Below are 12,552 nucleotides of genomic sequence, written 5' to 3' on the forward strand. Positions count from 1 at the left end.
ACTGGTGGAGTTCAGCCCTTACATCTTTAAGGGAGGCCCACCAGGAGTCAGAGGGCTCATGTGTCTTTCACTCTCAGGCAATAGAGGGGCACCTGGTAGATGAAGGGGAGTGGAAATGGGTCCCTTCTCGGGGTGGTAATAACAAAAAACCCCTCCTGCCCCCCATCCCCTAGCCAGGTGCCACTTCAGAATAGGTATGAGGCACTGGATCTAGACAGCCAGAGAGATGATTTAGAGGAAAATCATCTACCCAGTGAGCCTCCCAATTATGACTTGCCTAAAAAGAGGATTACCACCTCTAATGTCAAGAAAAAAAGAAGGGTAATCGTGATGGGTGATTCCCTTCTGAGGGGGACAGAGGGCCCCGTATGTCGACCTGACCCATCCCACAGGGAGGTCTGCTGCCTCCCTGGGGCCCAGGTACGAAACATCACTGAGAAACTTCCTAGGCTGATTCAGTCCTCTGATTATTACCCACTGCTGATACTCCAAGCTGGCAGTGATGAGATTGAAAAGAGGAGTGTCAAGGTGATTAAAAGGGAGTTTAGGGCACTGGGTCAAGTGGTTGATAGGACAGGTGCACAGGTAGTGTTCTGCTCAGTCCCTTTGGTGGCAGAGAAAAATAATGAAAGGAATAGGAAAATTTATATCATTAACAAATGGCTCAAGGGTTGGTGTTATCGGCAAAATTTTGGATTCTTTGATCATGGAGCAACCTTTATGGCACCTGCTCTATTGGAATCAGATGGGGTACATCTCTCTGTTAAGGGTAGGAGGTTTTTAGCTCATGAACTGGCAGACCTTATTGAGAGGGCTTTAAACTAGGTTTGAAGGGGGAAGGGGATGCAGCTGGGCTGTTTGGAAGCAGGCCCAGGGGTGGTAAGACTGTGTTAGGGGAGAAATCAGCAGCCCAGCTGAGATGCATGTATACCAATGCACGCAGCATGGGTAACAAACAAGAAGAGCTGGAGGCCATGGTGCATCAGCAGGACTATGATGTAGTTGCCATCACAGAAACGTGGTGGGATGACTCACATAGTTGGAGCACTGCACTGGATGGCTACAAGCTCTTCAGAAAAGACAGAAAAGGGAGAAGAGGTGGAGGGGTGGCCCTTTATATTAGGGAAGTTTTGGATGTCACAGGTATTGAGACTAATGATGATGAAGTTGAGTCCCTATGGGTAAAAATTAAGAGGAAGGCCAACAAGGCTGACATCCTACTGGGAGTCTGCTATCGTCCACCCAACCAGGATGAAGAGGTGGACAACTTATTCTATAAACAACTGAACAAAGTCTCAGGATCATCAGCCCTTGTTCTTGTAGGTGACTTCAACCTACCAGACATCTGCTGGGAACTCAATACAGCAAAAAACCAGCAATCAGAAGGTTTTTAGAATGTGTGGAGGATAACTTTTTGTCACAACTGGTGGGCAAACCCACCAGGGGAGGGGCTATTTTAGACCTATTGTTTACAAATAGAGATGGACTGGTAGGTGATGTGGAGGTTGTAGGCCGCTTGGGGCATAGTGATCATGAAACTATAGCATTCTCAATAATTGGTGAAATAAGGAGGAATATCAATAAGATCTCTACACTGGACTTCCGGAGGGCAGATTTTGGCCTATTTAAAAGACTTGTCCAGAGAATTCCTTGGGAAACAGCCTTTAAAAACAAAGGAGTCCAGGAGAGATGGGTGTGCTTCAAAGCAGAGATCTTGAGGGCACAAGAACAGACTGTCCCTGTGTGCCAAAAGATGAGTAGACGAGGCAAACGTCCAGTCTGGATGAGTAATGAGGTTTTGAAGGAACTTAGAAATAAGAAAAAGATGTATCATCTTTTTAAGGAGGGAGTGATTTCTGAGGAATTATTTAAGGGTGCTGCCAGGGCATGTAGAAAAAAAATTAGGGAGGCCAAAGCTCAGTTTGAACTCAACTTGGCAACTTCTGTTAAAAATAATAAAAAAAGTTTTTATAAATATATTAATGGTAAAAGGAAGGGTATAACCAACCTCGGTTCCTTATTGGATGGAGCAGGCAAAGTAGTTACTAAAGATGAGGAAAAGGCGGAAGTGCTTAATGTTTTCTTCACCTCAGTCTTTAGTGGTAAGACAGCTTATCCTCATGACAACTGTCCTCAAGGGTTGGTAGGTGGTGCCAGGGATCAGAATGGTCCTCTTATTATCCAAGAGGAGGCAGTCAGAGAGCTGCTGGGACACTTGGATATTTAAAAATCAATGGGACCAGATGGGATTCACCCTAGGGTGATGAGGGAGCTGGCAGATGAGGTTGCCAAGCCGCTCTCCATCATTTACCAGGAGTCGTGGCTCACTGGTGAGGTTCCAGATGATTGGAAACTGGCCAATGTGACACCTGTTTACAAAAAAGGTGGTAAGGAGGATCCTGGCAATTACAGGCCAGTTAGCCTGACCTCAGTACCAGGTAAGATGGAACAGTTCACACTGAGTGCTATCACACAGCACTTACAGCATGGCCAGGGTATCAGAGCCAGTCAGCAGGGGTTACGAAGGGTAGGCCATGTGTGACCAGCCTGGTCTCCTTCTGTGACCAGCTGACCCGCCTGGTGGACGCAGGAAAGGCTGTGCATGTGGTCTATTTAGACTTCAGCAAGGCCTTTGATACTGTCTCCCACAGCACACTCCTGGAGAAGCTGGCAGCCCACGGCTTGGACAGGAGCACTCTTGGCTGGGTTAGGAACTGGCTGGATGGCCGGGCCAGAGAGTGATGGTGAACGGTGCTGCATCCAGCTGGCGGCCAGTCACCAGTGCTGTCCCTCAGGGCTCTGTGCTGGGACCAGTCCTATTTCATATTTTTATAGACGACATGGATGAGGGCATCGAGTCCTTCATTAGTAAATTTGCAGCTGACACTAAGCTGGGAGCTTGTGTTGATCTCCTGGAAGGAAGGAGGGCTCTGCAGAGAGACTTGGATCAGTTGGATGGATGGGCAGAGTCCAGCAGCATGAAGTTTAATAAGTCTAAGTGCCGAGTTCTACGTTTTGGCCACAAAAATCCCCTACAATGTTACAAGCTGGCGACAGTGTGGCTGGACAGTGTTCAGGCAGAAAGGGACCTGGGGGTGCTGGTTGACAGCCGGTTGAATATGAGCCAGCAATGTGCCTTGGTGGCCAAGAAGGCCAATGGCATCCCGGCCTGCAGTAGGAATTGTGTGGCCAGCAGGAGCAGGGAGGTCATTCTTGCCCTGTACTCGGCGCTGGTGAGGCCGCACCTTGAGTGCTGTGTCCAGTTCTGGGCCCCTCAGTTTAGGAAGGATGTTGAGATGCTTGAGCACGTCCAGAGGAGGGCAACAAGGCTGGTGAGGGGCTTGGAACACAAGCCCTATGAGGAATGTTTGAAGGAACTGGGGTTGTTTAGCCTGGAGAAACGGAGGCTTAGAGGTGACCTTATTGCTCTCTACAACTTCCTGAAGGGAGGTTGTAGACAGGTGGGGGTCAGTCTCTTCCACCGGGCAGCGACTGACAGAACAAGAGGACACAGTCTCAAGATACGTCAGGGAAGGTACAGTTTGGATATTAGGAAAAAAAAGTTAACCAAAAGAATAATAAAGTACTGGAATGTTCTTCCCAGGGAGGTGGTGGAATCAGTATCTTTGGATGTGTTTTAAAAATGGTGGAATATGGCATTTGGTGCTATAGTCTAATTGAGGTGTTGGGGCATAGGTTGGACTTGATGATCCTAGACATGTCTTCCAACCTCATTATTCTGTGGCTCTCTGAAAACCTTGAAAATTATCAGCGGGCTCTGGAAAACTTTTTAAAAAAATCAGAAATGGATGTAGCTCTGTGAATTTTCAGGCACAGCTCTTTGGATCTGGAGGAAATATTTGCTTTGCATCAGCTAAGACATAGACAGACACACAGCAAATGGAGCACTGAACATCACAGACTGGGCTAGTGTTTTTCCCAGAAGAACTGACAGAAGACCACAATGAAACACTACAGTGCCCCTGAACAATCCAATTGTCCAGGGAAACTCAGCAGCTGATGGTGTTGTGGTGCTACTGCCAATCCCTTCCATGAGCAAATCATTTCAGGACTGACTAACAGCCTCTGCCTTCTCACAGACACCAAGTGGTGCAGCAGTGCTCCAGGTGCTGCTGCCAACAGCCCCTGCAGGGAGGAGCACAGCCCCCAGTGCACATGGGCTTTGGCTCCCTGTGGCACACAAGCCCCCCGGGGCACAGGTCTCTGGGGCAGGAGAGGGGCAGCAGCGCTGCCAGGGCTCGGGGGGTGGCAGCTCTGCTTGGGCGGGGACTCTGCCACACCTGCTGATGTCAGCGCTGCCCGGGCCCCAGGGCTCAGAGCAGCATTGGTGCCCTGGCCCACACGTTCCCTCTGCCTGTCACAGCCGCGGGTTTAGGATGGCCAGCAGCCGGGACGTGTCCCAAGGAGGCCGTGCCAGCTTCCGTGGAAGGCCCCGTGCCCTTGCCAGCGCGGCTGCCTCGGCAGCCCTGGGGGCTCCTTCTGCTGCCCTGAGCCCGCAGAGCAGGGCAGCGTTTGCTGATGGGCTGAGCCCTTCCTAAAGATCCTGTCGGGCTGCCTTAGACACTTGGGGCCAGGGATTCCTTCCAACTGGGGCCACTTTGGGTGGGCTGGGGGCGGCCCCAGGGCAGGTGGCAGTGTGTGCAAGGGCCCTTTGTGACACGCTGCAGCACGGTCACCGTGGCATGGAATGGAGGAGTGTGTCCTTTGTGACACCTGGTGACATAGGAGCTGGTGGTGACAAGAACACTCCACAGCGCTCAGAGCAGGCGACGGGACAGGACGGGACAGAGTGGTGCTGTGAGAAGCCCCTGCACAGCGCACTCATTCATACCTGACCCGGAGCTTTTCTGAGGTGTTGTTCCTGCAGCTGACCTCAAGGCCAGACTGTGGGACTTGCTGACCTGAGTAATTTACCAGGAATCTCCTGTCATTGTGGCAGGAGCGCCCAAGACTAGAGTGCAGGACTTGCTGTCCTGCAGCTACCCTGAGACCTCTCTGTCTCAGAAATCTTCAAGGCACAACTGAAATTGCTGACTTGGCAATATCCTGAGGCATCTCTCTAGAAGGTGCCTTCAAGGCTGGAAGGTGGAATGGCAGGCAGATTTTTCAGCCTGTTCAAATGCTTCCGGGGGAAAAATAAGAAAGGCCCTGGAGCTGCTTCAGGAGAGCAACTTGAAGAGCCAGAGCAGATCCAGACACTGCAGGATAGTGAGTGGCAGAGCTGGGCCGTAGGACTGGAGCCTGCAGCCAGCCTGGCCCCATTCCGTCCCATCCCATCCCATCCCATCCCATCCCATCCCATCCCATCCCATCCCATCCCATCCCATCCCATCCCATCCCATTCCCTGGGGACATGCCCATGGACAGGAAGGAAGAGGGCCCAGGCAGACACCCCGCAGTGGCCGTGCTCCATCCCCCTGGGGCATCCCGGGGCTGTCCCTGCCTGGGGAGCGCAGGGCTGGGCTGTGTTCTCCGGCCTCTCCCGCAGCCCCTCAGCTCTGGCTGTGCTCGCTCTTTGCCAGATGCAGCCGTGGAGCGCACACAAGAGCAGCAATCCAGCCGTGGCCGCTTCCGCAGAACAGCACAGGTACCTGCAGCCATGCCCACCTGGGCTGGGCCTGCTGTCCCTGCTCAGCCAAGCACTACACTTGGAGCATTCCTGGCTTCCCTGTCCTTTATTCTTTGGCAGATGTTCCGAAAATTCCCGCACATTCGGCGTAGAAAGACCAACACCACAGCAGCTGAGGGCCCAGCTGAGCCTGACTCGGGGCTGACCCAGCTCCAAGCAGAGCCTGATGTCAGCCCAGATTCAGTTGGGCTCTCGCAAGACTTGGACACCTCAGGGACTGAAACCTGGCCACAGGCTCTTCCCACATCAGTGACTGAGGATGGAGTCATAAAAAACACTGACAATGAAGAGATTGAGGCCTTGAAAAATACTGGAGCCATGCCCACTCCCCCTAAGATTTGTGCTTCCACTGTGGATTTTTTCCAGGACAGTGCTGTTCCTTATCAGCAGCAGGTAAGCAGCCTGGGGCCAGGACTGGAGGCCTCCCAGGGCCGTGTGTCCCCTCAAGCCTCGGTCACTGGGCCCCCTCAGCCTTTGAGGCCAGTAGATTGTGACGGGAAAGGAGGCACTTCTTGGGGGGAAACTGGGGAAGTTGCTCCCATAGACAGCGCTCCAGGTCTTCCCCATGCCTCCTCCAGGTGCCAGCCATGGTGAAGAACATCCACCAGAGTCTCATGTCCCACGTCACTGTGGATGCCAGGCTGCACAGTGACATTGTGAGGCTGGCTGAGGAACACCCTGTAGACGTGGCGCTGACCCTCCTGCACTGTGCCCCAACGTGTGACAGGTACGGGGCCCACGTGCCTTGAGAGCTCAGGGCTCACCAGCCTTTAGGGCCCGTGGCCCATCACAGCCTGTCCAATGGGCTCTGCCAGACAGGCAGAGAGCTCCAGGACCCTCGGGCCCCTCTCTTTGCCCAGCCTGCTGCCAATGCTCCCTCCCTGCCCCTCAGGGCACCGGGGCTCAGTCACCTGTGCCCCCACAGCTGCACAGGGCATGGTACTGTGACTGAGATTCCCCTGACACAGAGCCCTGATCCCACAGAGCTGCTGCAATGATGTGGAGAGCCATAGGCTCATCACAACCAACAATGGAGAAGGTGCTGGCAACACTGCTCTGTGTGATGGAGGATTGGCCTGTGCACAGCACATGCACCTCCGATGGGGACAACAAGGACGTTTTTGCCCTCGCTGTGAGTTTCTGGAACTGGCCTTTGCTTGCCACCTGGTTGCCTCTCCAGCAGCTGTCCATCCTCTCCCTGCCTCAGTCGCTGGGATGAAACTTGGTCTAGGGGCAGACTCAGGGGGCACTAGGCTCACTGCTCCCCCTGCATCTGCCCTTGGGCCCTGCCCCATGGACACCAGGGCACTGAGCGCTGTCTTAGGCTGCTTCTTCTGCAGGCAACTCTGGTGATCTGGGTCATTGTGCCTAAATGCCATGAGGCCATGATCCTTCATTCCTCCCGCCTGTTTGTGGCTCTGCTCTTCCATGTTGTCATCACCACACAGCAGCAGATGCCACCAGAGGAAGTTGAAAACTTCTGGAGAGCGTGCCAGGAGGAACACCGCCTTCCCAGCAAGCCCAGCAGGTCCCAGTCCTCCTGCCCTTCCCCTGCCCGTGTGGCCAGTGCCAGTGCTCCCAGTGTGACCTGGGCTTTGCTCTGCACACAGGTTTGCAGTGCAGGCCATGAAGGCTCTGCTCTGCCGACTGGAGTGTGACCAGGAGGTGATGGCTATGGAGCGTAAGTGTGGCTGGGACATGCTGCTGTGTGCTCACACCCAGCACTATGCCGTGGGTCTGCTGGCCAGGTGAGACCCCCTTCTCCTCCACACTGCCCCCAGCATTTGTGCCCTGTGCCCGGGTGCCCCACACAGTCCCTGTGGTCATGGGCCAGAGGGCCTTGTCACCAAGGGACGGCCAAGGAGACTGGAAAAGGCTGGGAGAGGAGGGTGCCCAGAAGGGGCCACCTCCCACAGCGCTCACATCCTCTCCAGGGATGCTGGGCAAAGACCAGACCTCTGTGAGTCAGTCCTGGGCAAGGTTTGGTCCCCCCACCTCAGGCTCTTGGTGTCTTTTTTCCCCTTCCAGAGAGATGCGCCGTGTCTCCCTCTCCTTGTGTTCTGGGATTGCTCTGCGCCTGCTTGGGCTGCTCAGCAGGGAGGAGCCACACTGGGATCTGCCTGGCCTGGTGTTCCTTGTGGAGGTGATCCTGAAGGCCAGCGCTGCCTGGCTGAGCTGCCTCCCAGCTCTCTGCCCTCTCGTAGCCGCAGCTGCCTGGGACGGTGCCCGTGCCCTCTGCTGCTGCCTGGGCCCAGCCCTGTGCGGTTCTGGGCTGCTGCTGGCCGGGTGCCCTGTCACTGCCCTGTGCCTTTCAGGTCCTCGAGTGGCTGGACTTGAGGGAATGTGCTGACAGCATCCTGGAGATCATGTCAAGGCACCTGAGGAACGAGTGCAGGGAGAGGCGTCGCCTGGCGCTCAGAGGCCTCGTGGTGCTCAGCAAGGATCCCTCGATGGTGAGAAGGGGCAGCGGCTAAAGCTGCCCTGGGGAAAGCAGCCCCATGGGCTGGCAGGGCTGAGGCAGCTGAGGCAGCTGCTCCCAGCTCTCCTGCCTCACCTGCCCCACTGCTTTGGGGCAGGCCTTTGGCCTGTGGGCCCTGCAGCAGCAGGGTGGGGTTGCAGTGTCAGGGTGGTGCTGGCGCTGCAGCCGTCCATGGCTTCCCAGCACAGCCTTGTGTTCCAGGAGAGGAACTCTGTCTCAGGCCTTCTGGAGCCTCAGGCCAGGAGAATGGGCACTCTGTCTCCAAGCCTTCTGGAGCTGCTGGGTGATGCAGACGGAGAGCTGGTCGGCAAGACGCTCTCTGTGTTCACTAATTTGCTCAAGAGCAAAGACATGCTGGTATCCAGCACCACTGCCCCGAAGCTGGCTGAGGCTCTCCTGCTGCTCTTCAACCACGTAAGGCTTTGTATCCCCAGCCTCGGGCACTGGGTGCTGCCCTGAAACTTTGTGCACTGTGGATTTTTGTACTCTTCAGGTGGGCCTGGAGTAGATGGCGCTGAGTTTTTTTCTTTCATTCAGGACATCAGCCATGTGCAGCTGCTCTCCCTTGACCTCTTCTTCAAGGTGATGGATTTGGTAGCAGAGGAGGGAAAAAAGCCTCTTAAGTCAGTGGTGTGCCAGAGCCTTCCTGCACTCTTCTTCCACTGCCACGATGAGAATCAGCGTGTGGCCGAGGTGAGGACTCGTGGGCTGCTGGTGTCCCCCTGGCAGGGGGCTGGGCTGCCGGCTGCCCTGCTCACATCCCGAGCTGCAGCCTCCTCCAGGCTGTGGCACAGGGATGTGAGTCCTGTGCCCTGGGCTGTGGGGCTATCTCTGGGTCTCTGCTGCTCTCCAGGCTTCTCGGGAAATGCTGCATTGTGCGGCCGGGTTCCTGAAGAGGAGGGATCTCAAAGAGCTGGTGGAGGCAGAGAAGCTGTTGGCGTTTGCCGAGGTGTTGGTAAGAACAGCCTTAAGAACCGGCGGGGCTGCTGGGCGGCCCCGCGGCTCCCCGGGCAGCAGCCGGCCCTCTGCCCCCTGCGCAGCCCGGCGCCAGCGGCTGCTGGCCGCGCCTCAGGGCTGTGCGGGCAGGGGAGGCCGGGGCTGGGCGCAGGGAGCGCCCGCCACAGGGGCTGAGCCCGCGCCAAGCCTTCCCTGCTGCCGCTCTCTGCAGCTGGCAGAGGACACGAGCCGAGCGGCCGAGCAGCTGCGCCGGGCCCTGCGCTGCCTGGAGAGCCCCCAGGAGCCCCTGCGAGAGGCGGCCATCAGGTTCATGGGTGAGCCCCGAGGCCGGGCTCCCTCCCCGGCCCGCCGCAGCTCGGCCCCAGCCCCGCCCGCTGCCCCGGCAGCGCCATCCGGGCCCGGCGCCGTGGAGCCCCGCCTGGCCCGGGCGCTGCTGCCGCCCTCTGGCAGCCGTGCCCTTGGGCGGCAGCGTGCGGCAAGGGCCCGGGCTGAGCCCTGCCGGGCCAGCAGGGCGTGTGGCCGCAGCGCTGGCAGCGCCGCTGGCAGGGAGCTGTGCCGCTGCCGCCGTGACAGGCTCTGTGTTCACAGGGATGGCCGGGCGGCACCTCAGGGGGCAGCCAGGAGAGCTCCTGATGATCTGCAGCAGTGAGTGAGGGCAGCGGGCTGACAGCAGGGACTGGCATGGAGACCTGCAAGCCCTGCCCCGGCTGTGGAGGGCTCTGCTCCCGTGGGCTGAACGCACAGAGGTTTCAGGGCCATGTGGGGCATTCCTGGCCAGCAGCTTTGGGCTGATGCCCTTGGTCCCTGCTCCCTCCTGGCCATGGCAAGAGCCGGCTGGGATGGCCCTGGCAGGGGGCTCTCCTCGTCTCCGTGCAGATCCGGGATCTGACTGTGGCTCTGTTCCTCTCTCATGCAGCCCTTGAACTCCTGACGGAGGATATGAGCAGTGCCGTGTCAGAGCTGGCACTCCAAACACTGCATGTCCTCCGGGCAATTCAGCGTGGGCACTATTCCATCTTCCAGAGGCTGCAAGATCAGCTGCGCAGGGCATGGAAGAGTCGGCCTCGTCTGTCAGGGCTCGGCTGGCTGCATTGTCGGAGCTCTGAGGAGAACTGATGGGCAAGGCACACTTGGTGGGGGCAACCCTAGCCAGTGGGAATTTTCCTTTATCTTTTAAGATTTTTCTTTTTTTTTTTTTTTTCCTCTTTTGAATTTCTGTAAATATAGAATGTGTTATAATTCACAGACTCCCAGGAGCTTTTCTTTGCTGCCCAGGATCTGCAGGGCAAGAGAGAGGAAACGGTGAAAAAGATGCTTGTGCTCAGCAGCAGAGCAAGCTGAGGGGTCCCTGAAGGGGGAAAATGGTGCTTGCACTCAGCCAGCTGCCCAGGCGTGCAGTGCTGCAGGGACAATGGCCAGAAGCCCCTTGGCCTGTGGTGGTTCTGCTGAAGCCTTTGTGCTGCCGCCAGAGCGGGTGGGCAGGGCCGGAGCTGCGGGGATCCCTGCGGGAGCGGTGCCTGGAGATGGCCACAAGGCCTGTGGCAGGCAGGAAGCACCATCCGTGTCCTCCTGGCCGTGTGCTGCTGGCTGCATTGCTGAGGGCTCCCAGGTGCCTCTGGCTGGGGCTCCTCTGGAGCTCCTGTGGGGCTGCGGCGCTGCTGCCGGGCAGCTTGGCCAGGCTGGGGGAGAGCCTGAGGGGCTGGGGCACTGGGAAGCCCTGAGCAATTGGGTGTCAGAGGCCATGAGCAGCCAGCCCCCTGGCAGCCGCCTTGTTCCTGACGGAGTTGACTTACAAGACAAGTCCTGGGCACTCCGTAACTCACTGCATCAGTGCTGTTGGAACCCGAAATGTAGGGAATTCTCAGACCTTTGGTCTTGTAAGCAAAGCTTAGAATTTAACAGAGGATTTGATCTGAGACCTTGGAAAAGGCTTCCAAATTTAGGTGCTGGAAGCAAGAATGTAGATTTAGAGTTCATAGCAGTGACACATGAAGCTCAGTGGAGGAAAGTTTAAAGTTATAGACTTTAAGATGTAGAAAAAATAAAAGTATTTACAAAGGTAAACAAGAAGTGGAGAATGCAGTGCTGTAGGTTTGTGTGCCATAACATGATTGGCTAAGGAAGCTTACAATGTAGCATGAATCCGTAAGACGAAATGTTGAAGGATTGGGTCCAAAACATACATATCCTTGTTGGCAGTGTTTTATTGATCAAGTAAAGCTTAAAAGGTCTTGTAACAGGAAGTCTTGTGACCTTGTGGGCCATACAGTGGAGATGTGATCCAAACTCACCCTTCCTGTCTGTGTCAAAGATAAGAAAAAGAAATGGCATCATCTAAAAAACTCAGAGGTCCAGTCTCTAACTCATTCCAAACTCCTTCAAATCCCCCTAAGTGTGATGTAGCTACAAATAGATGACAAGGACTCTTAATTCTGGTTGTTTGACTCCAAACCAGCTGCTTTAGAAACTGTCACATAACCCTGTGTAATTATGTGGCAGAAATGCATCGTTCTAAGAAATTTTCGCAACAGACATGAATGGAGGTTTGTTTGAAGGGCAGTTTAGGGGAAACCCTCACAGCAGAGGTCTGGCCTTTGGCCGAGCTGTGTCCCCTGCTGGTTGTGAAGTGTGCCATCAGCTCCAGGTGTTTCTGGGCTAAAAATATAATCAAGTCACTTGGACTTGCTCTTTTTGGCCTATAAAAGCTTGACCCACTTTCAGAGCAAATTTGGAGACCTCATTTATGGGTGGATGGACCACCTAGGATTTTCCCAATTGCTGGGAATGGTTCTCCAGGTCCTTGGTGCAAAACAGGGCACCCCAGCAACTGAGGATCTACAAGATGATAAACAATTCAGGCAATTGATGATGCATCTTTCTAAATCACTCTCCTTTCTCTCTTACAGTACTGATTGAGGTGCACTGCCTTGCTTGTTTTTGCTTCTCACTAAAACCAAGTGCACATTTTTATTGAATGTATCATCTTTCACTGTGGTTCCTTAATATTCACAGTAAAATAAGAACATGATTTCCCGTGAGGTGTCCTTTAAATCGCCTCTGTCAATTGGCAGAACAACAGAAGGCTCCTGAGGGGCTGGAGCACTGGGAAGCTCTGAGGAATTGGGTGTCAGAGGCCACAAGCAGCCCCCAGGCAGCCACCTTGTTCCTGACACCCGACTGCTCTGGCGCTTCCCCACAGCGTCTGCCAGGCCTGCAGCAGAAGCCCTCGAGGCCGGGCCTCAGCAGGAGGCTGGGGACAGCCCTGAGGTGCCCAGGCTGGGCTGGCTGGGGACAGGGAGGGCAAAGCTCCCCTGCTGGGGCAAGGGACAAGGTGGTGGGAAGGCAGATAACCTGAGATTTTACCCCCCCCAAGTGTTCTTTCTTTCTTTCCCCTAACATTTATCTCAGGTTTGGTCCCATAATTATCTCTATCTGCCCTTTAGAAATTACTCAGAACACAGCAGGC

At 55.3% G+C, this 12,552-nt stretch overlaps 1 protein-coding gene and 1 long non-coding RNA gene across 2 annotated transcripts; both read left to right on the forward strand.

Moving 5' to 3' along the window:
- Positions 1–4,766: 4,766 nt before the first annotated feature.
- LOC135287676 (uncharacterized) lies at positions 4,767–6,034 on the forward strand. The gene is made up of 3 exons (XR_010351238.1): positions 4,767–5,229; positions 5,544–5,608; positions 5,711–6,034. It is a non-coding gene; the product is annotated as an uncharacterized LOC135287676 (long non-coding RNA).
- Positions 6,035–7,276: 1,242 nt separating this feature from the next.
- Positions 7,277–10,017, forward strand: LOC135287559 (uncharacterized). The gene is made up of 7 exons (XM_064400851.1): positions 7,277–7,398; positions 7,679–7,793; positions 7,966–8,103; positions 8,331–8,543; positions 8,667–8,822; positions 8,983–9,084; positions 10,003–10,017. Exons 1-7 carry the CDS (start codon positions 7,277–7,279, stop codon positions 10,015–10,017), a joined length of 861 nt encoding a protein of 286 aa, XP_064256921.1.
- The last annotated feature ends 2,535 nt before the right edge of the window (positions 10,018–12,552 follow it).

The sequence above is a fragment of the Passer domesticus genome, chromosome 30 (genome assembly GCF_036417665.1).
Source record: "Passer domesticus isolate bPasDom1 chromosome 30, bPasDom1.hap1, whole genome shotgun sequence".
NCBI lineage: Eukaryota > Metazoa > Chordata > Aves > Passeriformes > Passeridae > Passer > Passer domesticus.